A 27,083-nucleotide genomic window follows, 5' to 3' on the forward strand; every position below is an offset into this window, starting at 1 on the left:
ATAACCACCAGGAATATTCACATTCCCTTTTGGACATAAAATAGCATCTTGCTTTTAAAATGCTAACCTGATGGAACTTTGAAGCCGCCCTAATCTTATAGCCCTAGAATTCAGCTTCTGATTTTTTTACCCTACAATTCACAAGATATGTTTTCTTGTTTATATTAGCAACAGCAGAATAAAATAACATTGTGCTTTGAGACCCACTGGTTTGCCACATTTTTATCCTGGTAGGCAAGATATACGCTCACCAGCAAGGATAAAAGCAGGCCACCATGAGATTTACTTACCAAAGAATCCAAATATTACGTTCAAGTTAAAAAGGCATAAGGCCATAAAATTATCAGGGCAGATGCCACATCTCTTTGTGTACACCAACCTCTTCCTCTTCACTCATTGATGCATGAAAATTGTGAAAGGAATTTCTCCAGCAGATCTGTCTCTGCTTTCATGCTTTTCTTTAGGGACAGAGAAATACTCAAACAAGTTCAGACCAAGAAATGAAAAAAGAAGTTTGCAGATCCACATAGATGAACATTAGCTACGCTGGATCATAAAAGAAAAAAATTCTTAGAGAGAATGTGTACTTATATGACCAATGGCATGAATGTTTACACTCCAAATTATGTAAGAATTTTGGAAAATAGTCTTTGAGCAACAAATTCTATAAAACTTGGTTATGTAAATGGCACATATTGTTAGCCTGTATTTTGGGGCAGAAAGAATTATAACATTGGTAACAATACTAAAGATTTTCCACACACACCCATCCCCCAAAGAAAAAAAAATACAATATGCAAACCAAGAAATTAATTTATGTTCTTTTCTTAGGTCCCTCTTTCCAGAAATTCATTCCCCATCATCTCCAAGGAAACTCAGGAAAGAACTTCTCAGAGAGTTCTTTTTGCTTAAAAAGCCACAGCCACACATTTCTTGTATATTTTTTAAGGATAGAATATTTCTTTCTGAAATTACCCCACTTCTTTTGAGTATTTCTGTGTGAAATATCTATGTTTCTTTTCTATATTACTCTTAAAAAAGAGGGGTTTTTTTCTGCGATGAGCAGACCCATATACTACCAGAAAAGGCTTTTCATGATTCAAACCAAAAATTGTTCATGGGACTCGTTTACATCTTTCCCAGTGCCAGGGTTTGGAATTCTTTTGGCTTGTTTTCATTTGGATTTTTTCTTGGCAGGAAAATGGTACTAGTTCCAGTAGTATTCACTCCGGACAGAAAACCTCAGTGATGCAGAAAATAAAGATTAATGCTGTATTACCCATAACCCAGAAAAGTCGAAGGGATTTACAATATTCCTCTTTGACTGGCTCAAAGGACATGAGTCAGAGGGTAGAATGGGGAATGGAAATAATAGCAGATTGTAAGAGGCAGCTTTCTGTAGTTAGTTTCTAGCTTCCTGAAAAAAGGACCTTGTATCTGTAATTCATGCATTGATACTTATCACTGATTTTGTCATTAGAAAAACCCCATTGACCTCTGTGGGGTTGTTTTCTAACATCCATCACAACCCGTCTGTGCCTGAGGTTGTTAAGGTGGAGAAACAAATGACTTCAGTAGACATTCCAACTTAGCATTACGGTGTTAAAAAAGGGCCATTAATGTTCACATTGGGTGCACAGAAAACATACCCACTTGCAACCATGATTTTTGATTCTGATTTTTCAGGCTTAATACCTTATACCAAATACTCAGTTTCAATAGCTTTATTTTTGTTTCTGACATAGTAATGCATACCTCTAATTTCTGTATTTATTTATCCTTAGTGTTACTACAACCTGATTAGGAAAGGGAGGGAAATCTGGGGTTGTGACATACCTATTCATTTCTCGTATTTCTTCTGAACACAATGGCTTTAGAATCCTGTTCTAGATTGTCATCAAAAACATTTTATATATCAAATAGAAAATCACCTTATAAACACCTTCTTTGATTGAGAAAGTGATGTAAGAATCTGAAACATTTATGAATTCTGGCCTTTCTTGTGTTCTTCAAGGTGAAAAAAACATAGCTTCTGCATATTTTAAAGCATTAACAGAAAAACAAGCTGATATTTTGCTTTCTCTGCCCTAGGGCTTTTATCATCCCATAACTGCAAAATCACTACCAGCAGCTTACTTACCAAACCCTAAAAGATGCAGGGCCAAGTGTCTGTTTTGTGGAATGACAGAAGTGCCCCATTTTTTTCTGGTATGTCAAACTTTTACAAGCATTTCAGTAATACAGAAAAGATGAGTGGGGTTGTCACTGGCATTCTACTCGCATAGAAAAACCCCATCCATTAGGCAAGCCTTTGATATTGATGCAAAATCTCATATTGTAGATACTGCAAAAACAACTGGCTTGTCCTCCCATGAGAACTAGGTCCCTCCGTGGTAGCTCTAGATTTGTTTTTCCTTTGGAAGCATGGAAACAATTGGCAAATTTCTCCCAATTTTCTTCCCAGAACAATCCAATAATTTAAGAATCTAAGTCTTCATGTAAGAAATATTTGTTGCTTTTCAATGAAGAGAAGACGGAATAAGCTATGCATAGCCGGGACACCGAAATATGCATGACTGCAAATAGCTGAGGGGTGATGTTTGTGGGCAGAAAGCCAGAAACAAAGGTACCTGGCGTTATCCCTGTCCCACAAGGGACTAGGTTACTACTGGAAGAAGAGTTGCAAACCACTTGGAAAGAGTTTTGTTGATGTCTGTTTTCTCCTGAACATGTTAAATAAAGCATTGTGCCCCCTACCCCAACCCCCAGGGGATTCTACGCCAGTGGATTTCAAAAATAAGACAGAGAAAAGAAAGATTTAAAGTTCTTCCATAAAATCCAATTTTCTTATCCAAATCAATTTGTATTCAGTAGTTAATTTCTTTAATACTGCTGGTCCCTCTCTGCTCTTTCCTGATGTGACAGTAAAGTAAATTAAATAATTAATCATAGTGAAATTTAAATTGTTAGAGTTATCAGTCACACAGGTGAGATGCTGTATTAGCTGGGAGAGGCGGTTTGCAATGCTCAGAACTATTGTTTTAGACCCTGTGCAGGACCTCATCAGTACCACTGCATCACGTTAAGGATTTGCATTATTGAGATTTCTTATGCCAACATAAAAGCTATAAATTTATTTAAAAACTATAAAAATGAGAACTAAGATTCTGCAGAATTAGACAGTAACCTCAAAAAACCAGAGAGGTTGCTGAATGCACACAACATAGTTTAGAGTCCAGCATTTTTTTGATTAAAGCTGTGTCAGATTGTTAGCTACTCCAAAATACAAAGATAGTGTTCTGAGGACACAATTTTGGCTAGTGAAAACATAACCTTATACTATCTTTCTGCATATATTTTCTTCCTTCTTTTCTTCAGGTTTTGCTACATAGACTCCACAAGATGGTTATGCACAGAAATAGCAGGGAAAATATTTCATCAGTTATAGTATCTAATGATATTTTTCTTTTGTTATTTCTCTTCCGAATGAGAAATTGCTTCTTAGATCACCTAAGTCTGCACTGGTGGCAGTCACATCACCGAGATGGGATTTCCTACCTGGAATTCTTCTTTGCGACTTAATCACACCAATGCAGATTTCTGATTTTCAGCAACAGTAAAACTTGAAGAATTCAGATAGCTGAATACCACCATTCCTAGGTACTTCTAGAAACTTTTAAAGTTAGAAGGGGCTGGAGGACTAAGGGAGCATAAATAGAAAGAATAGCACTTGTTCTGTCAGATGTCCTAAAAATTCTTTATTCATCCTAGTAGGCTCTACTTGCTGCTTACTATGAAAAGAGCAGTCAGTTAGCAATGCAGCGGTATTACTAAGACACAGATAAAAATCATCAGGTAACTAAGTTCTCTGTCTTTTTGGCTAGAAATGCTTTTCACTATTACATATAAACAGTAAGAGGTATATAAAGAGTGATCACTTACTACTTGAAGTAAAGATAGATACCCAAATCCTACATTATCAAAGTTTACTTTCACGTTTTTCCATCGGGCACTTTGATTGTTTTTTATGAGTTCCTCGCACTGACTAAAATTGTTGATTTGGTCGACTTCAAACCTTTCATCAGTTGTGGTGTTAACACAGTAGTAGAACTTCCCAGCAAACAGATTTACTCCCATGATGCTGAAAATTAGCCAGAATATAAGACAAACGAGAAGCACGTTCATGATGGATGGAATTGCTCCTAAAAGGGCATTCACAACCACCTAGTACACAAATACAGGGGGAAAAAGAAGAGAGTGTAAGAATATTTACAGCAATAAAAGTTTGTATACTGTTTTACCAATGCTTAATAAATGCTTGTTCAGAAACTAATACTATAAATGTTAAAGCAGTACATTAATAACTGTAGCATTGCATTGTTCTTTTAAATGCTTAACATCAGAACATGTAATGAAAGGAAAAGTGAGAAAATTAAAATAATTGAAGAAAAACAAAAGAGAAGACCTGGTGGTAGTAAGATGAAGCCTGACACTGATGTGTTCTATATAAAAAAGACAAATGTGTTAAGTATAAATACAGACATAATAAAATTCTAAAAATGCATCAAATCATAGCTTTAAAATCATTAAAGAAAAACGGCAACCTGTAGATCAACATAGCTTTGAAATTTAAGCTGAAAACACAAATGCCATGAATCTAGAAACTAAGCTCTACATTAAAAGGATTATGCAGGAATTAAATACATATCTTTATTGCCTTATTGTTCCATGCAAGATTATAACAAAGATTTATTTCTTTGTATAGAAAAGCAAGACAGTTTTGCAATATGTGTCTACTTGAATCAACATAATTTATTTCAAGCTCCAGTCTTATTGTTTCATGTATTGAGTTTAAGTCAGTCATACCCTTCGTTTCGCTAAAGAAGGTCATATATCAAAGACACATTTAGGGGTTTTGATTTTGCATTTGAATTACTTTTGGCCAGTTGCCTTCTCAGTCCCTTGCAGGCAAGATGTCAATAATTACTTATGTGGACAAAAAGAGTCTTTTTCTGATATATACAGTAATTAATCACATGTGTCTGTCAGAGCTATGAAAACTTTTGTGGTATTTGTTTGGCTAATAGCTGAGCAATCATTTCTCCTTAAGTCTCCAATACCAGATCTCATTTACAAGTTATATTTTATTTTGATTTTTTTTTCCTCTGTAAAACTTTTAGGACCTTGTAGGAAGTTAAAATGAAATATATGGTAGGGCTCTGTTTCTCAGTCATCCAATTCCTGCAGTAAGAGAGGAAAGGATTGTCGTGGATATTTGGGGTGTATTAAGGTGTCTTAGTCTGTCTTTGGTCCCTACTTTCTGCAACACAGAGGGATCTTCTGCACTACCAACATAATTCTGAGCAAGATCAGAGCTGCTCAATCTTACTACCTGTATTTCACAACCTCTTGAAGGCCTTTGGAAGCGGAGTATTGTAGTTGTGTTACTCGTCACTCAGCACCCTCCTCCTCCCAAATGTTATGGCCAGGAATTAGGACCTGTTTAGAGATCTTAGGTAGAAATGTTATTTCAGGGCATATTTTCTTCTCATTTTAAGGGCCTCCTCCATCACCAGATAGTAGAAATGGGACCTTCCTGTAACTGAGAATTATCCCTATCTTCTATAAAATCATGAATTTTTTAAAATTTAGCTTTTCTTGGCAGCATCTATTTTTGGTGATAACTTTAAAGGAAGCATGCTTGCTTCTTGAGATTTTTATTACAGAAAATGTGAAGTATCTAGGTGATGTATGCATAAACTAGCCATTTTAAAAAATGTTTAAAAAAGCTAACAAGGTCCCAGTAATATTCTGAACATAAGAAACCATTTTCAAAGGAGTGAGGGAAATGTTTTTTTACTATCCTGTGGGGAGAAGAAATCTGTTGCTACTTAGCTTGATGGAACTGAGAAAAACATAAAAATTATGAATGCAGTTTTTCTGGATTTTATTCCAAGTCTGACCTGACACTGTATTATGTTATTGCTGCTTTGAAATTCTAGGCCAGCTAGTACTTGTCTTATCTTTTTTTTTTTCTTTTTTTTTTCTTCACCCATAAAAATGTTCTGCATTTGTTATACTGATTGAATTCCTCTGTTTAGTCTTGGTGAAAAACCTGAAAATAAAGATGTCAAGAAAGAAAGATGCGGATTTAGTTCTGCAACTTAAATAAATTAAGGTTACTTGTGCTCACATGAAGAATGTTTTTGTGTGAATGGAGTGCCTGTAGCAATTACCTTTTTAACAACCCTGAGATCCATTGGACCACAGCACAGATCCAGAACAGGCAGCAGAATACTAACAGCTACAGCAATTATGAATTGATAATAGTTGTAGAAAGAAAGATTTCTACAAAATGCCATCTGTGTGTCTTGCATCTTTAGATGAACAGGTAATGCAGTCTTGCTACTGAGACTGCCAAAAGATCAGCCACATCTTCTTGAATAAGAAGTGAACAGCTTCCAGCAACTGTTCCAACAACGGTTCCAACAACTTATTTCATATAGGTCACTGAAAACCCATCAAATGGTAACAATTTTTGGTCACTACTGACCTGGCCTGGGTGCGAACTGGTGACCTAGAGATGAAAGGCTCTGTATCCTATTACCAACCCCTTGAGCTATCCAGTCCCCCTGGAAGGTTTTTTAAGAAAAGAAGAAAAGAAAATTAAAACTTTTAGAAGCTGTTTGCTGTTTGCATTTTGTTTTTTGATTTTTTTCCCCCACAACTGTTGAGCCTTTGCCCTATCATATTTATAATCTAAAACTGCATTTTTGCATGCTGGTCAGATGCTTGTCTGACTGTAAAGTCCACCTTAGGAAGAAGTCTTTAATTTCTTCAACACATACAGTTAGAGACAATTGATTTATCAGTGTTTTTTCTGTTTACTTTTTCAGTATTTGCTTTACGAATAGCTGAGGTATATCGGGATAGCCAGGACATATGCTTACATAATATGTATCCAAGACAGCACCCATACATACACACGTGACATCTACGCACATCAATTACAGCAAATGGAGAGAAAAAAGTGAGAACAATTGAAAAGTGAACTGAATGCAGAAAAGAGATCAATTAGCATTTCTTAATGAGTTAAAAATTTGTCAAATAAAAATTGTCAATCTCTTCTTGTTGAAAAAAGTCTGTAGTGGGTTAAAAGAATGTTGGCAACTACAGCTCTTATTTTTGTTTGTTCTTCAAATCTAGATCAGATGTATGTGATTCTAAATATATTGTTTCTTTTAAAAGGGGCTGCTCTTATGGGCCTATTTTCTGTTATTCCTTGTTACAGAATAAAATGTCAATAAATCGGAAAAAGATGTTTGCAGAGTAGTTTTTTTGGTTTTTAAAATTACCTCTGCATTTCCTCAAGGCTGGGATGTTGTTGGTCAGGCTGACTCCGGTGAGCAAGCTGCAAAAGCCCAAGCTGATTCTGCTCGTTCACCTTCCTGTAGTTTCAGGTAGGTGGAATACCAGTAAGAGTAAGTGAGAAGCAACACCTGACACCTACAGAGACAAATGGGCTATAGACTATTTTACATCTTAGTTGATATTCATCCAGGAAAAAAAGAAAAAAGGTTGTGGAAAACCATGTCTTTAGAAGAAAGCAGTATTTCATATATATACACATTTTTTTCATGTTTACATTTTCATAACATTTATCTTGCAACATCAGATATATATGTAAGATAAAAGAATTACTGCAATGCTAATTGTCTGTGTTATCATCTGGCTATGACATTACGTCAATACAAATTAGTAGTCCAGTAGCTTTTTGTTGCTGCTGTTTCCATCTTTTTTTGGACAACTGTCCAAAGAAGACAGCAAAATGGAACTGAAAAAAAACCCCACCAGTTTTTCTACCAGAGCTGTGCATACGTTTAGAATGAGGATTATGCAGAATACCATCTTATCCCTGCTGTATGAGTAGAATATAAGGAAGCTTCACTAGAGTCAGCCTTGCTGTGGGACACATACCTGAAACACATAGCAAGATATAAATGTATTGTAGTTCCCTCAGCAAAATAGCTTCAATAGATCCTGGCATCTCAGCAGCCACAGGCTTTCCAGGAATTCCTACATTGGACCTGACTAATGGATATACTGGGGCCTCCTGAAATCTGTAAACAAACGAGGAACAATCTTCAGTAGTACTTATCCATTTTTTCTGTAACTTTTGCAGCTTCTGTGAAGAAATTCCAAACTGTCCCTGGTGCAAATGAGGAGGAGTTACCATCTTTGGGACGGAAAGGAAGATTACAGGATTATGTTGGGAACATTCTTCCTACTTAAAATGACAAAATACTTTATTTGCCTCCACATTGGAAGTTGTCAACTTGATAATTTTAGGCTTAAACAGGAAAAGTTTCCCAAAGATTTGATGTGCCAGATCTCATATCAGAGTCCTTCCAAGGAGTCCATCAAAGAGTAGAGAGGTTATTTAACTGTTACCTCATATTTTCTTCTGCGTGTACATTGTCACATAAGTTTCACATACACAAGCACAGAAAGCCAAATAATTTTTACTTCACCAGGACCTTTGAGGATGAAATCAAACCTTATCTTCTGTGCATGCTATATGGCCCTAACAAGCATAAGACACATTCCTCCCGTACTCAGTTCTTTGATAGCTGGGAAAGCCTGAGAAAGCCTTCAGGAAATCCAAGGAAGAGAAACAAATTGTGGGCTTGAATACATATGTCAGAAAAAAAATATAGTTTTCTTCTCTTTAATTGACTGTCTATATGGTCACACAGTCATAGCGTTCAGATGGTGCTTGTAACCAAAAGCCATTCCTCTCTCTCTTAGCAGTACAAAGATTGAAGAACCAGTTGTTCAAAGACAGCAGCACACAGAGGAAATTTGACGATAGCATATGCAGCATAAGCCACATTAAAGCAAGATACAAAAATTAATTCCTGACTCAAATGATACACTGACACTGCCTTGGGCAGGATTTGAGAGTAAGCTATGAGTACCACCTTGTCTTGAACAAGTATGAGGTAAGAACGACCACCATAAGATCATGAATCTCCCTTGCTTAACTGGCCAAAGTCCAGATGTACGCAAAGCTGCCAGAGAGAGCATTTGCACTGAAAGATGAAACGAGCAAGTAGCCATTGGTTTAGATTCTTGGACCACCACAGAGATAAGATTGCTGTAATGGGCAGGTACGCATGCTGTGAGTGGACAGGAATGGAGGCTCTGGTGACATCCATGATCTGAGTTTAGCATGTTCTCATAGTGAAGGACTTCGAAGACATCACACAAGGAAGACTAGAAGATGCTGAAACCACACTGAATTGACTAGGTGGTTGGTATCAGGTAACAGGTGTATTCTCTCTTAAACTGTGGAGGAGTTGAGCCAAGGGAGGAAAAGACATAAGGAACACAGTAACTTTCCCAGTCAGAGGGTCAAAAGAGCATCTGAGTGAAACCATGAAGAAAGCCCATACCTAAATCAGAAAGACTAGCACTGTCTGATAGTCCAATGCAAGGATACATTGGAATAAACCTCTGCCTTGAGAATTAATCATCCCTGGCTCTTTCCATTCATGAAGCAACAGCTATAAGAGAACCAGTGCATCAGCTGATGTATTCGTATTATGGCAGCATAAGCATACCACTGGACCTTCACAGGCCAAGCACTAGCACAGTGAGATCAGCTGTCCAGCAGCTTGAATTCAACATATGGCTCTCCTTCATGTACATTTAACTGACAGCTTTTCCATTATGACTGGATCCTCTGTTGTATGTATACTATGTATTTTCTAGTTTACCCATCACGAAGCGTGGACACATGTTCCTATCAGACAAGTCAGAAATATATAATAGGAACTTCTCTGTATGCAAATAATGGTGTTTTCCAAAGACTGGTGCTTACAAAAGCAGACGTGCTCATAAGGTGACATGCAATCAAAAAATTTGTTATGCAAGCCAAATTTAAGACAGATATGCACCTATTCTGCTCTTTTATGTCCATGTGATAAGAAGGAAGACCCCTACATCAAAGAAGTTCAAAGGGAAAAAAATAACAAACAAAATCCAAACCCCAGAAGCCCCTGGATTTTGCTAACTGCACAGCAAAACCCGATCCAAAATATCAATTGCCCTACTGACAAAACCTTTTGAGAGGTAGGGTAGAAGGTAGAAACACAAAGATAGGTAGTATAGAGCAAAAGGTTCCCAAGAATTCTTTTAAGTACCTTCCCCCCAAAATACTTGAACAGCTCCTCAGTCCCCAGGGATGAAATTCATCTAATGATTGTATCTATGAAGAATGGTGAAATTCTTGCAGAGCATCTCTTAATAAGATTTTCACACTTTGGGGATCACAGGTGGCTTTGAGTTTATGAGATGGTAGTTTCTGTCATTTCACTACTAAAACTGTATGTGTAAAGATAATCCGGGACCTTGTAGATAGGCAGTGTTGTGTAAAACACGGCACTAGATTTCTAGAAGAGAAGTACCTTAAGAAACGTGCAATTACTTCAATTTTCTCATTTGGTTTGTCAGGTAAAAAGAGGAAATGCGTGGACCTGCAGGGTAATCAGTGGTCATAAAGTCTTAATCAACAACAACAACAAAAAAACCAGACAAAAAATCTCAGCAAATACAACTTTCACGAATTATGAGATCATCCACCAGTGCAGTGATGAAATTTGCTACTATCCAGGTTTGCACAAAGATTAACAAGAGTGAAGGTGATCTTAAACATTTAAATAATTCAGATTAAAATTGTGAAATCTTTAAAATAATTCAGTTGGAAGATGCCCAGTTGATGATAACTATTTGAGTTCATTTTCATCTTGAGAGTGTCTTATGACAGACAGCACTGAGATCATGATCATCATTGTGTTATCCCTAAGTAAAGCACAAACAATCTCCAACAAAATAGGCCAAATTCTTTCTCATAGGCAGAGGTTCTTAACTGGTAGGAAATTGGTTTGAACTTGTGAAACAGTGAAATATAGCTGTTAAAATCAAGTGAAGATTTCTGCTGATACTTTACTCCAAATATGATGATTTATACACATGTATACACATGTATGCACAAGAAAACATTTTTTTCTCCTTTTTAAACCTAACATCTACCATCTAAAAATCAAACCTTGTGGAATCCTTTTTCATCACAAACAATTTAGGACAAGTTATAAAGTTGAAGGGACTGGCACTTGAACAGCAAAACAGGGATTTCATCTGAATTTCTACTATCTCAAAATTCCCCAAAGCCTGAAAATTCAATGTACTATTTTCTTACTCAGTAAACACGACGCTTGGGAGCAATCTGTTTTCCTAAAATAAAAAGAGAAATTTAAAAAAATAATCACCGAGAAATAATTTATCAGCAATCACTGATTTTTTCAGGGTGTAGTATACATGTAATGTAAACATCTTGTAGCAGTATAGTACACGGTCTGCTTGTGTGTTTACAGTCCCTGATGAAAAGCAGGGACTATTTTGTTTCTGCAATGACATGTGAAAGCAGCGCCTTCACTCCTATTGTCCCTTCCCGCATGCAACCTGAGAGCTTCTGTAAGGCAGCAGGGGTCTCAGTGTGACAAAAACGCTGGGGCCAGTCCCTTTGTTCCGATCACATAGTAACAAAAATGCTGTAATAATGGCTTCCTGTTCTCCCTGGTACTGCAAAACAGGTGATGAAAACTGTCTTTCTCTAAGTTAGAGGAGACACTTCTACAAATCATAACATGGCAGAAAGTCAGTGGGTTTGGAGGAAATGGGTACAGGGCTTAAATTAGAACCTACATCTGCTGGAAATGTTCCTCTCACAAAGGCAATGGAAGTACCCGACCTGTGGGCCAGCAGACAGAATGCAAACACTCCCTGCCCAGTGCAGAGGACTAGGACTGATCCTCAGTGGAGGCTTTGGGCTCTTTGCCGCAGTTGCTTAGTGTGAGGTTTGGAGGTGCCCATTAAGGAAGAAAACTGATGATGCAGTACAGGAAAAATATTCCCACACAAGATAACCTGTCTCACCTGAGTGTATCCATGGAGTTGGATAGAAGGGAGTTGTCATGTCTGGATATATAAGGATTCAAAGTTCTTTATGTTGAAGGGATAAAGTACATTCTCACTAAACATTCTCACAGCAGTAATGTAGAGCTTTTATTCAAAGATAATAAAGAAAATTTATCACATTTTTCCAATGTTTAGTTCAGGTAGTAAAACATATCTGACAATGCAACCTAGCAGATGAGGACAGAATGGGGGAGGGAGAAAGGAAAAGGAGGAAGAGAGAGAGAGAACGAGAGATTGCGACAACTCTTTTACTTGCCAATACATACTTTAAGACGACACCTCAAAAGTACATATGTTCTCATTGAGTAGCTTGGAACGGGTACAATGGGAAGAAGCACGCTGCATATGCTTGACGATCAGCTATGAACTGGCTTTAGGGAGAACAGAGGATGAGAAATATTTCTGGGAGAGAAAGTGCAATGTACTTGACGTGATCCAAATAATGATTCTAGGAAGGAACCATGGTGAATCTAAAAATGTAGATTCAGTCAAGTTATTCAAACCTTCTTATTTTCAATTAATTACTCCTCTCTGTTTTATCTTAATGGACTTCCTGTGAGAAACTCTTATATTAAATAAGAATAATCGATAACCCAACTTGTGTCTTTTGCCTCTTGTTATCACTGGGCGCATCTGAGAAGAGTCTGGCTTTGTCTGTCTATCCTCCAACGAAAATTAGAGGTATTTTATGGATTTTGCCTAGTAAAAGAACTAGAATATTGCCACCTTTGCTACAGTTTGCTTTTATGCCATGTACGTGTACATAACTTAATCTTAGCTACGTGACCTATAATTATTTAAGCCCATAATCAAATCACATTTAGAAAAATGTTTAGAAAAATTAGAAACAAAGGAAAACACCTCACTGAAAGCTTAGTCTAGAAAACGAATGCTTAACCTTAATTCAGGATCACTACAAAGTAGCAAATAGAAAGTATGTAAAAGTAAATTATGATAGTGAGACTAGACTGTTATTTAAATCAATAAAAAAAACGCAGAAGGTTGTTTCATGAAAGAAATGAATGCATTTTGTCAGTGTTAGAACTTATGTTAGAAGTACCTCACGTGTGAAACAATTGAAAAAATTTGAGTATTTATGACAAGATTTATGACAAGGTTTTCCATTTTTGAGGAAAATGGAGACTGTATTGGGAATATAGGGTGAAGATTATTAGAAAAATATCATTTAAAGCAGCAATTGTAAAGAAAAATTTGGATTTAACTGAGAGTATGCAAAGAGAAGACAGGCAGATGGAAAGAATCAGAGAGACCTGACAATGAGGTACAACTAAATCTTAATCTTAACAGTAATGAACAAATAAAGCTGAAGCAAGAGACAAAAGATCTCAGATGAAAAGAAAATCACTACCTTAACAATTGCAGTCTCTTCTACTTTTCCTTAATTAGAAGTGTGGAGAAGTGTGGCTGACTGAAGAACGCTTCTGATAGAGAATTCTATCCTCAAAGAAAGCAAAATACTTTCTCAAACAATGCACAAGCTGTTTTTATAACACTTTGTACTGGAAAAATTTCATACTATTGGGTGGTGAGTTTATATCTTGGAATGCTAGAACTGTTAGCAGGGAGGTTTTGACTAGATGATCTCAGGAGGTCCCTTCTAACCTCAATGATTCCGCAGTTCTGTCCCAGCTTTCACAAAAAAATTTAACTTGATTAAAGTAGCAACAGAAGCATTTCTTAGTCGTATAACAGTCTTCAAAAAGCAAGCTACACTGTTGGATTTAACAAAATACTGAGCTTCCCAGAGGAGCTTTGATTCTGTTTCTCACCAGAAATCAAGTATACGACAAAAAACTTTTGAAGACAACACAGAAGAAAAGACATAATTAAACCAACTGTATGATGAAATACAATAATTATCTGCCAAGCAATAAATCATATGTCTGCATTTGTTTGAGAAGACCTGGTAAATATTGTAAATACACACAAGCATGAAAACAGAGTAATTATTTGATGTAGGAACGGTATCGTCAAATTTCACCAGATGCAGTTAAAAAAAAATAATTTTGGTCTTCCTGTTGCATAAATGAAATGTTATTGACCTTTATGTGTTCTTGAACATTTTTAATTAAAATGTAAACTATATAATATATCTCATTCAAATTTCAATTAAAGTTGATCCTAAAAGGAAGGATTTTCTTCAAGATACAACAAACACAAATCTGGACACAAAATCATATCAGTTTCAATTATGTAAGAAACTCCTTCAAAAGTTCTCTTCTAATTGTAGAATTATAGTCTAAGAAAAATCTCAAAATACAAGATATTTCCTATTTTCCTTAAAATTCAAAGGTAATGAATAAGATCACGGTCCTCAAAAAATCCTTCAAAGTGCACAATCTTTTGATCAACAAAACATATTCCTCTATATTTAAGAGAAAGTTGCAGAAGATAGTGAATACACTTTCTTGAGAGTGAATACATAATTTTTAACTGTGAGGTAAGATGCTAAATTTACAGTAAATGCTGTTTATGTTGATACATCATTTACACTGAATCTATAAAAACCCCTGCACTAATGATACTCTCCTACAGTTGGTGCTTGCAAGGGTTGTAGTCTAAGAAGTGGATTTTTCTAAGGATCTGATAGCGAAAGCGAATTTTTTATATCACTGACATGTCTCCTGCAGGACATTTCTAAACCCCAAGAAAGATACTACAAAAATAATAGTGTTATTAGCATTTTATAAAAGGTTACAAAAAATAGTTTCCAACACAGTCCAAAGAAGGTTTAATTCCAATTCCAAGAAAGGATTATATATGTTATATGATGTCCTGTGTTATCTATATACACTTGGAGTGATTTACTTAATGTAACATACAAGGGTTTATAAATATGCAAAAATTTAAACTGCAGTTATATAAGTATTAGTAGCTGTGACTATTCATAGTGTTTTGGTGTGCTTAATGTATTACAAGTAACAGTCAAGCTTTCTATGATATATTTTTTAATGTATGTAGCTATAAAATAGAGTAACAGAGTAAAGCCCGGATCTTTCCAAAACAATTTAAAAGCCAGATTCATACTTTTAAAGAAAGCCATTTTTATCTCAGTTCAAAAAGCATCTAAAATTCTAAAAATAGCTGAGGTACCTTTCTCCTGCAAAAAGAACTCAGTTTTCAAGTTATTTGTTTAACATCAGAAATTTCAAAGGATTATTTCCAGAGATTTAAAGCAATTAAGAAGGGGGTATAGGGTGAATATATGTAATTTACTTTTGCTCCTACTGGGACTCTCAAATAAGATTGTCTCTCCTTCTAACCCTAAATACACAATGTAGTGATTAGTCATAATGTAATCATTAAGGGTAGAAAAGGGGGAAATACTGTACCCATAATACAGATAAGGGGAGGAACCAGTGGTCCACCCCATCCAAGCTGAAGAAAGGTTATCCTATATGAAATAGAAATATATAGCCTGTTATTAGTTGTGAATCTGTAATGACAGACACTTGATGTTATGTTTTATAACTCAGTCATATGAGAAATGTTTCTTCCCTGCTAATGAAGTTTGGAGTACTCTCGAAAATGCCTCATTATCACTTTCTGGGTAAGGGAATCTAAGGAATAGCCATTGAATTTTAGAGGATATTTAAGACATCAAATACTCTAATTGAGTTTTACAAGTTATGAAATTGGACTGGAAATTTGAAATACAGTAAATGTTTAAAGCCATCAGCCAGAAATATGCATAAGGCATGCAAAACTGAAAGTGCAAGTGGATTTCAGATTGTTTGCTGCCTTCTACTATTTCTCTAATAAATAAATCAAGCACGGCATGACATGCTTTATTTTGTGAAATTAGACACAAATGCATGCTTTATTGTCACTTAATTCTCTAACTCAGCAAAGCAATGTATACTCAGTATTCTACATTTACAAGTAGCATATCAATTCAGAACTAGCGCAAAAGCATTATATTGCAACTACTAAAAAGCTAAAGAAAAAGCAACGGGTATATTCAAATCTCAGGCTGCAGATATTTCTGCTCAGTACACACACTAATTGAGATGAGAATATAAACCCTAAGACAGAAGTTTAAATTAAATTAAAGCAATTCTTTACTTTGCCTTCCAGCGTCTGGGTGGAGTTGGTTTTGAGATTCACTACAGAAAGTATTAAAATTTCTCAGAATTCAGTATACTAGCAGATATTTTAAATGCCTTTAATAAGGCAGAATTCACTTCTGTGCTCAAGGCAAGCACAGGCTACGGACCGCTTGTACCCTGTTTCGGTGCAAGTGATTCATATATCTTACATTCAATTTGGGAAGAGAATTTGTCCCATTTATGAAAGAGCATAATTACAAAATTAAGTTGTAATGGCAGAGTAGAACTGTAGACTTGTAAAAATACAACTTAGAAAGTGAAGTGCGTTTCATATTTAGGGATAACAGAATACTTATTGGTATTAACTGACTATGTAAAACACTGTATTCCTCCAATTCACCAGAACGGTAAACTTATTTAAGATTGATTTAAAGTAGCTCAGAATTTAGCAGATTGTTTTACAAAATGATGGAGAGCTTTTTACATACAGGGACTTTTGTGGAATACATATGACCTCTTATATTTTCAGGGCAAAATTTCCACAGTTTTGAACATGGGATTAGCCATTAAAATTAGAAATACATGCTGAATAAAAACTCAGCTTGTTTTGTCACAGCTCAGTGTAGGTATAGACAATATGAGAAAGCAAAGAGGGTTGATTTATTTTTACTTTCTGTTTTTATGGATTTTTATGAAATGAACTCAGTTTCTGAGAAGACTGTAATTTGACTATAGTCTTACCATGAGCTGGTCAATTATTTGTTATTTGAATCTTTTTACTGTTCGTGAGTCATTCATACAGTAATGCTACTATCCGTCAGTGAGCTGTTGTGAATACTTTCCAAGTGCTTTGGAAAAACCATTTTCAGAAGTACACGTAACTATTAGTAAAGATAAGGCCTATACAGTTGGCCAGTCAAACTTGCTAAGCGACTGGAATCAGGTACTTCATTGATTATCAGTAATCTTGGAGGACAGAGCTGCAACCTTTTTTGCTTTTCCAGGCTTTTCTGTGATTCCTACACAGTAGGTTACTTGTGAATTATTCATGTTGTGTATCCGAAATTCTATCATATGATTGGGCTTCTGGCTCCATTTCATAGTTATTCAGTGAGAAATAAGGGAAAGCAGTAAATAGATTTCAAATAACAGGTACTTTTCTTTGAGCACGAAGATCCTAAATCTTTTAAGTGGGAAATATACTAAGGCAATCATATAAGGATACAGAAAAATGGAATAAACATTTGACAATCAGTTTTGTCATTATCTTTCTAGAAATGATCTGTTTTTTCCAACATCATCTAAAGAGCAGCATTTCTTGTCCCTGGGTAACTTCTGTACTGGTCTCCCAGTCCTCCTGCAGCTGACCAGAGCATTATTAAAAAAGTAAAGCTGACAGTAATTTCCCGACATTTCTCTGCACAAAACCACATTTATCTGAATGTTCATGAACAGTAAGTAAAAAGAAAGAGAAATAGAAAATGGCTAAATCAAATAATCCTTCCAAACTTGAAGGAAAAATCATACATTCTGTAGTACTTGACCAGCTTTTACCCTGCTGAATATCGATTCATGAATTTCAAATTATGAGAAAGCTGTTAAAAGCCAATTTGCTATCTAGTAATCATTGGTTAGGAATATATGTTTCTGATGCATTCCGAAGTAGAGATATGAGCCTGATTAATACAATTTAAGGAACAGAATTCTAAGGTTCGGTTTGACTTGATTAAGCTTAGATTTGTATCTAAAGGTTGTTCATACAGTATATTCCAGGCTATTCCAGTGGTTTATAATTGACTTGAAATTCATTAGTGCATTGTTTCCTCTTATGTTTCCATGAAGTAGCAAAAAGCATTGTCTTAAAACATATTTCAGTGACATGCATATAGAGTTAGTTTGTATTCAGTGGCTTTAAGGAACAGACGGTATAAACAAATGAAAAAATAAGTTAAAATGCTTTCTTGAGTGAGATGAATAGTAAGCAGGGCCTTTAAGGTACTCACAATAAGTAAGAAATAACCTTATATACATTGTATTGAATATTGAATACAGATTTGTTGAAATAAGAAAAGCATTTACCTTACAAAAAGAATAATTTCATAGCAAAATCAAATAACTTGATTTGTTTTTAATGTCAGCCAAACTCAGAAATAGATTTAAACCACTAGCAGGTATCTCTAGTACAATTCAGTGGGATTAGACCAAAGGTGGTTTATCAAATATGAAGAAAAATTAAGGATTTAAACTACTAACAGAAAATATCTTCATTAACTAATGCTAAATCAGATTCCTGTAAAAATGTTGTGATATGTTATCAGTAACAAATTAATAAAATCTTGTTACATTTTATTCATTGTATAGTATCTGTTAAGAGAGTTCGTAGTTGGTAATTTCAAAGCTTTATATGGAAAACTCCTGAGATTGGCTAGAAAGTAAAGTAACCTTAATGAATGTAACTTCCATGAGATACTGCATATGGATTTAGGTGAACTGATGAAGCTTTTTGCTTATCTGTTAGTAAAAGATATGCAATAGATAAAAAGATAGTGCAGCCTTTCTGCATGGACTTGTCATTCCTTATTCTGCATGCATGGATTCTTTCTATGCATGCATATTTTCAGATTCTTTCATGTTGTCTTACCCTCATGCCTTCAAATCGTGACAAAGCTCTTAGAGGTCTCAAAGCTCTTAGTGTCCTAAGGGACTTAATGGCACCAAGTTCAGAGTAACCCAATGCATTTGCTGTTAAGCTAACCAAAGAGACCTATACGAAAACAGGAAAGTAAAAATTATTACATTGTACGTACTACCTTACATACCATAGATGTGAGATATAAACTTCTTTAGAAGAATCTAATTTTGGACCACTTTCTTCAGGAATAGGAAGTCTTTTAAATAAAAAAAAAAAGTAATATGAAATAAGAGTAGGATAGGTAAATAAACAAACAAAAATATCACAACGTAACAATATCTGGAAACATAAACACTTCTGAATTTCATATTTTGCTAGTGATTTGAGGGCATTTAAAACCACAAAAAGCAAATTAAATTAATCTCTCCTTTTTACCAATTTAGGTATTGCTCTCACTTTTTCTTTGTTTTACAGTGCTGTTGGGATCAGTCATTATAGTTGATAATGCCAATTTGATTGCCCAAAACTGAAAGGGAAATGATTGAAGCCTGTTTTGAATTAACAGATGGGTCACAGAGCAACATTGCTCCTCCAGAAATTGGTAGAAAGCATTAATTTTTCTATATTAGGTTACACTGACTAATCATTTTGCCTGTCTGCTGAATTTATGTGCTCTACAGGCTGACAGTAACCTGGATTATGCTGTTTCTTAAAGAACTTGTAAGAACAGTTCCATAGGTGGCAGAACTCCACAGGCCTTTATATATTGTATGTCCCTACATTGTCACAGTGAGGAATACTATATTCTCTACATTTACTGTGGCTCCTGTCAAAATAATACCTTCTCTTTTCTTCCCATTTCCCCTAAATGCTCCTTCATGACGCTGTTCTAATTCCTTAACTATTTACTGGGACAAAAATAGCATAACAGTCGCATGTACTGTTTCATTACAGAGAACAATGCATCAGGTAAAGAGAACTCTGGGACAGTGCTCTTTATGAACCATATTTAAAAACAAACATTATACGTGAGTTCTTTAGCTTTTAAAACTTAATAGCTTTTCTGTACTTGTCAATCCTGAGCTCTAGCAGCCCGCAAAACTAGGTTCTTCTGAATTCTGAATTTCTTTCTCCAGCACATCCATCATACTACTGAAAACTTTTAGCTTTCAAGCTGCCATAATCTACAGACAAATTAAAGAAAATATCCAGGTGTTTAAATCCAGGATTTAATTGTGAGCTTATTCAGACGCTTGAATATGTGTTATACCTTCCCACAAAGAAGTACTCAAATTTTCACATTCAGAAGATGGCTGTTTGGGATATTATGATTTAAACAAGCTCAAATATTAGTAAAAGTGAGTTTAGAAAATGGGAGTTGCTTCTGCTTGCAAGCTTCTTCAGGCTTTTTTGTGCCACTTAAGTACCCATTTTGAGAAGAATATAGGTACTAAAGAATGAAATTTTTTTCCAAAGAAAGGATATTTTCTTTGTATGAGTACTGTGTTTGAACATGGTTATCTGTAGCTGTTTATGTAAAGTTAAATCCTAGATATATTTAATCCAAAATGTACACCAATCAAAAAGGTTGTAGGCACCAGTCACAAAAAAAAGCTTGAGAAAATGAACTGCTTTAATTAGCCCTTGTATGCTGGGAACACATTCAGAAACTGTTGGATTTTTAGCAATTCTTTGGGTCCATAACTGCTTAGGAAGTTCACTTTTTATCTATTCAGTGTCTGTTTCTAAGTTACTGAAATGCATCTTAAATTACAAAATTAAGTTACAAAATGCATCTTGATTTTATAATTGAGCTTGTTTAATATTTGTTTTTCTTATAAGTTTTACCAGAAATTTCTGTCTAAAAATGGAGCAGCTGATTGTGGTTTCATAAGTATGTAAAACATAGTATTTTAGTTTCACACAGAGAACTTCATAGACTGCAGAAACATTTCTGCATATGGGAGGTTTTCTGAAAGGGGGATTGCTTAGGACATTACTTCTTAAATTCTCCATAATTGTATCAATATCTTAAGAAATGGTCCCCATCATTTCACAGCACAGCACAGTAGAGTAATAACTATTAGATAACCTTTGCAGGAAAGATTATTGAGCCTGGTTTCAAACACAGCTGTGAAGACTGCAAGTTCAGTAATATTTATTGCACTTTAATACTAAGTAAGCCACACCACCCATGCTACAGATACATCTTGCATTCCTTGTGAAACCCTAATTCAGATAAAATAAATATAAAAGTAACACCTAGGAAATACACTACATACATCGACAATCAGGAAGTCCAGCCAGCACCAGGCATTAGTAAAGTATGTTTGATAGCCATAGGCCACCCACTTCAGCAGCATTTCCAGAATGAAGATGTAAGTGAAGACCTTATCAGCATATTCCAGCATGGTCTTGATAGTTTTACGCTGTTCAATATATATGTCTTCAAAAGCCTGTGAGTAAAAACATTCAAAGATATTTGTTATTCCATTTTGAAACTGTACATACTTCAGGTTGTAACCAAAAAAAAAAAGAGAGCAACAAAAAAAGGAAACAATCTTTCTTCGCAAAAAGGCATAGGAACTGTATTTTCCAGCTCACAGGACACAGAACCAGCTATTATACAGCAACCACTCCACTGGTTGTAGATTTTTATCTATTTGTGCTTGGACTGCCCTGACCCAAATGCAGGACCTTGCACTTGGCCTTGTTGATCTTCATGAGGTTTGCACAGGCCCACCTCTCAAGCCTCTCTGGGTCCCTCTGGACGGCATCCCTTCCCTCCAGTGTGTCGACTGCTCCACACGGCTTGGTGTCATTGGGAAACTTGCTGAGGGTATACTCAGTCCTGCTGTCCATGTCACCAACAAAGACGTTAAATAGCGTCAGTCCCAATCCGACCCCTGAGGAACGCCACTCGTCATTGGTCTCTACTTGGACATGGAGCCATTGACCACCAGCCATGGGTGCGACCATACAGCCAATTCCTTATTCACCAACTGGTCCATCCATAAAACCCATGTCTCTCTAATTTAGGGACAAGGATGTATCTAAGTCCTGTTGGATGTGACTTTTAAGTCTCTTTAAGTCCCTTTTAATTCTTTTAACTTGGACATCTCTTTTAAGTCCTGTTGCTTTTTGAAAATTTTAAGTAATAAATCATAAAACAAGTTCTTCCTTTCTTTTAAAAAAAATATTTAAATCAAATATTTGCATTACTGTATTATTCACATTTTATGATACATAAAATTTCTGAGATCTTTGCAATGTTATTTACACTGTTTCTGTGTTTTCATTTTTAGACATTTGAAAATGTATATAGCTTCTGCTTTTCAGAATTGTTCCTGTCCTCCAAGAAATTTTCCCCTTAATTACTTTTACATTTTATTGCTATTATTTATTATGGAGAATAATTGATTTTCTTGGATTGAAAGAACTGGAATGATAGGCTAGTTTGCAAGATTTGGCTATTTATTGATATTAACATTCATTTTTACCCAACCTGCTTTTGAAGCACTTTACTCAAATGATTGGTTTTTTGTCTATCAGTCATCAAATTAACATCTTTGTGTCAGTAATTTTGGATACTTAGATCAGGCACTATGGTACCTGACATTCATATGTGATCACTAAAAACTTAATCACACAAAACTGGGAGAGTCAACACGTATCATTTTCGTTTTCTGGATGGGAGCATGCCAGAGGCTAAGCCAGCAGTGCTCCTGGCAGCTGGAAGTGTGCCTGCTCCGTGCCTAAATGTCCTTAGGGTGGGGGTTTGCAGGCAGCCTGCAGTGTGCTTGTGCCTGTCAGACTTCCTGGTGTCAATGACAGTGACGCTCATCTGGACTGTGGCCTTGGGGTGAACATGGGTTACAGTCCAGGTCCAAAGAGACCTTTTCATTATCACAAAGGAAGTTGAAGGCAGAGCAGGGTCTCACACATCCAGAGGCGTGGGATAGTCCCTGGTCTCTGGTGCATTTTCACAAAATAGATATTCTGTGGATGACACACACCTTCACAAGCACAAGATGCTAACGCTGTGGGAACGTATCTCAAACTTCCTCTAAATACAATGATGGTAAGTCACCTTTACCAGATCTCTTGCCAGTACTTTTCTCTCGTTTAAATCGTTGTCACTAAAGGTTTTCTCCACTTGGTAGCATGAACCAAAATTCAATAGTATAGACTTGAGTCTTTTATTATTTCAGGGTTTTAATATCACAGGTTATCACAAGGAAGGTGTCACATGGTGGTGAGTAAAAGTTGCTTATTTGGTGGTTGTGTCGATACTAGACCAAACAAAAGCAGAACGATTCTTAAAGATTTAACTGAAACCAATGATAGGTATAATCATAAACCTCTAATCATTAACAGTATTTTAAAGTGTTGGGGTGGTCTATAGAGTTTATAATACAACTTTGCAGCACAACTTTGTTTTATGATGTAGGAACTTAAGTAATTTACAAAGGGTAATTGCATCCACCAGGGTAGATGCTAGATATACTCTACACTATCTCAGGGCTAGTAGTTTCCCTAAGAAACTTCAGCTCAGTATGTATTCAGATTCACGTTTATTTAACAGTTCATCTTCAATTTCTTTATTTTTTGTCATTCTTTGTATTTGTGAAATAACATATTATTGGTATGTTTTGTTTCTTTAATTGTTATAGATCTATATTATGGTTGGTTTGTTTTTATTCTGCCCTCACATACTTGCTAACCTTAAAGCAAATTCATGTTTTTACGGATATCGCTTTAGTCTACATGAGTATGAGTCAATAGAAGTTGAATTAGAAGCATAAATAATAAATTCTTATTCTTAGAAAGGAATAATTACACAGTCTTAATCTTTCTTGCTGTTCTAGCACATAACATTTATAAGACTCTATAAGCCAGCTATGGCTCTTGTGAGGTGTTGTGAGCTCTTTATGCCATTACAGTTACTTCCAAACTTTTCTTTTTTCCATCAGTGACAGTTCTTTTGCTTGAGATATATCAGTAAACACCAGTGAAACTAGAGAGCAAACTCAAATCACAACGTATGTTCTCTTCTTCACATGTTGTCCCTCTCCCTGCTTCAGGCGTATCACTGTCACTTTCAGCAAAGGCGTTAAGCTCTCTCTAATCAATTATGTCTGTTCTTTTTTGACATATTGTTGAGAAGAGACATTTTCTACCATTCTTTCAAAGGCCTGACTAAAGTTTAGTCCTGTCATTTGAATTATGTATTCATTCAGGTGGAGAAAACTAAGTTAAAACAATGTTTGAAGAGCCAACTTTTAAGAAGTTTTCTGACAACATTGTGACACTCTGTTCATGTTTTACTTACCAGAGCTCCACTACTGAGGAGAATCATAAAGACAATGAAAGTCTCAAACCAGTTGTGTTCGACAATCCTGAAGCAGGTTTTTCTAAGGTTCCACCACTGCTTTCCTCTCCCTTCTTCTATACTTACTTGACAGCACTTGAACCTTCGTACACAGCCTTTGAAACAGTGTATATATTGAGAGGAGGGAAAAAAAGAGATGATGTTGAATTGCATTAATTTGGGTTATTCATTCTGTTAATGATACAATGCTACCTTTCTAGAAGCTGTGCTATTTTATAAAAACCCAATAAATTTTCACCTAGATGACCACCTTTTTCTCCAAAGCAAAAAAAATTAACACTGGGAATACTGAAATTTACAATTAAATCAAGAAGTGAGAAGAAAGTATTTCTCATATATCAAGAACTAAGTGCTCAAGACAGCACATGCAAAAAGATAGAAGTCCATGGAACAAGAAGCCAAATTGCAAAATACAAAGTAGGACTAAAAATATAAATAGTCATCCAAATGTACAGTAGGTTTATGTAGTAAGATATGTATAAGTGTTATTAAATTGTACTTTCTTTTGTTCGGGATACTAAATCCAGACAATGTTACATTTAATGTATGAAAAAACGCTAAGCCTCCTATCTGAGTTCTGAGCTTTTCAGCACCAGCTAACATCTCTAACTTGTGCCCTTAATTTACTTAAGTTTTATGATTTAGCTGCTGACTTGATTTTGTTTCTTCTTTCATTTAGGTAGAAAAATACAAGTAATCAATAATGGTATCTTCTTTGCCAAATCCAAGTCTGTTACAGTACTACTTCTTACTAGTTCAGTGTAAATTTCTAAAGAAATGTCTGTTATCATGCCCAGAAATAACCAACCCTAGCACTGACCGTAGTGTTTATTTTCCAAACTCTAAATGTAGCTTTTGCTTACAGATAACATAAAGGGCATTTGTATCCTTACATTACTGTTTTAAACCTATTCCTTTCGCCACCTCCTTTACATGCACACATCCATAATGTTTCTTGGAAGGAAATGCCTTTGCAAATAAAGTTTATGATCAGATTCTTGTTTTATTGAGTTTTGTAAAAGGGACAATAAAAGGAAGCATGAAAGATGAATGAGTCCACCCGGTGAGACTGTTCTTGCCCCAGGTGGCACAAAGGCTCTTCCTTCTCTTTTTGCCAATTTGTAAAAGGTTCATTTAGCGTTTTGCACAAAACCATCAAAGTGCAGTTTTTATTTACCACTCATCATCTATTTAAATGATGTATACTTTATAAAGCACTTTGGTAGATATCTGTGAAGAGTGGTATAAATATGGTGTGTTATTTTATTACCTAGAGGACTAACTAAACTCAGAAAGTACAGTTATTCATACTAAAATAAAACTTTCAGCGATAATGATATATTTCTGATAAAATGTTTTCTTAATTGCTTATCTGATACATAGTATAATTGTGGTATCAGTATCCATATGGTAAATTATGGTCTAAAAGTACTACCACTAATAATCATGATTTAAACATTAACAAAAGAGTAATTCAATACACGAATATTGATACTTAGTTTGAATAGATAAGTATTTCATATTGCATGAATAAGTAGTATTAGTATGTTTGTTCCAAACACCTTCTGTGAAGCAGGCCTCTGGCTCCTGGGCTTCTTCGGGTTCAGCTTCTGGTTGTTCTTCTGCAGGAAGTCCGATATCAACTGTGCTACCTTCGGATGAACTAGACGAATTTAACTTCTGTAAAGTGGGGGGGGAACAAAAAAGCATCACAAATGCACAGCAAATATTTTTAAGGCAAATATTATTTGTTTTCAGAATAAGTAAATAATTCTGTCATGTTTTTGAGTGTTCTAGTATTAAACATCAGTAAATTGCTGTTAAACATATGTGAAATTTGTACAATCTTTTGTTTCCCGTCTGCATTGTATGGAGACATTATCTAAAAGGTGTATCAGTGATGGATAAGGCTTCAAACAAAATTATGCTTTAAAGTGAAAAATCAGAATGAAGATGCTAAGCCTGCAAAGATTTATGACCACAACCAACCATAAGTAGCAATGATTTCTTGACCTACATCGAAATAATGAAGTTCAAGTTTATGCAGGAATCTGTAGCATCTACTGAAAAGCAGGTAAGAGTCTAAATATAACTATTTAAATGAGGTGGGAGCTAAGGGGAACAAGGGAAAAAAGCACTGAGAACGCTATATTTTAGAGGTCAGCAAATCCAGATTAAAATTGCTGAAACTCTAGCTCCGAGTGAAGCAGAAGCTGCATACAATACGGCTGAGGTAGATTAATGATGGCTCGTAAAACATCAGACTGTGTTTTTTAACCTAATGAAATTTGGTTCATTGTTCATGGTTCATGGTTGAAAAATCATAGGTTCATGACAAAACCTAACATCATGAGTGTAAAGAGAGGGGAGTGGAAGGTGGAAACCAAATTTTAAAAAACTGAATGCACTTTAGCTAATTCTATCCTAAAAATTCTGAAACCACAGTAACATGCAGACGGGACCTGATTGCAATTAGCTGGTTGGTGTCATGGCTAAAGATTGGGTAAAAACTGTGAAGAAAACATATTTAAGGAGGTAGAGGTAAACAAAATAACAGAGCAAATGCAAGATAGGTTCATCAATGCTAGGTTGCAGCAGGCTTTCTGCTATTGAGGGCAAAAAAAAAAAATCCCCAAACCCTAACAACAAAACTCTTATTAAAGCAGTAGCCAGTCCGTTTTTTCAGCAACAGTTCTAGGACTCATTGACATTGAGTTGCATGATGCTTAATAAAATTTGTAATATTTTAAGTAGCCAGTTTTTAGTTAATTTCATCTTGTGGTGACTATAGAGATTGGAAGAAAAATGTTTCAACTTTATCAGGAAAATGGGTTGATGTATCCAGTTTCAGGCTCTGTCATTATTTGCCACAAGAATCAATTCATAGAGGTTTTTTTCCAAATTACATTACAGAGTTGCCTCTCTGATATTTTTACAAAAATATCATATA

At 35.5% G+C, this 27,083-nt stretch overlaps 1 protein-coding gene across 7 annotated transcripts in view; it reads right to left on the reverse strand.

Moving 5' to 3' along the window:
* Nucleotides 1–27,083, reverse strand: part of LOC134518103 (sodium channel protein type 1 subunit alpha) — a 103,024-nt gene that overhangs the window by 9,780 nt on the left and 66,161 nt on the right. For all 7 annotated transcript variants that reach the window (XM_063340345.1, XM_063340346.1, XM_063340351.1 and 4 more), the window contains 5 exons: nt 25,696–25,813; nt 24,074–24,228; nt 21,024–21,197; nt 18,751–18,873; nt 3,943–4,224 (listed from right to left, as the gene is read on the reverse strand). In XM_063340345.1, the coding sequence (XP_063196415.1) occupies nt 3,943–4,224; nt 18,751–18,873; nt 21,024–21,197; nt 24,074–24,228; nt 25,696–25,813 (852 nt within the window). The remainder of the gene's footprint in view (nt 1–3,942; nt 4,225–18,750; nt 18,874–21,023; nt 21,198–24,073; nt 24,229–25,695; nt 25,814–27,083) is intronic.

Source organism: Chroicocephalus ridibundus, chromosome 7 (genome assembly GCF_963924245.1).
Source record: "Chroicocephalus ridibundus chromosome 7, bChrRid1.1, whole genome shotgun sequence".
In the NCBI taxonomy this organism is placed as follows: Eukaryota; Metazoa; Chordata; class Aves; order Charadriiformes; family Laridae; genus Chroicocephalus; species Chroicocephalus ridibundus.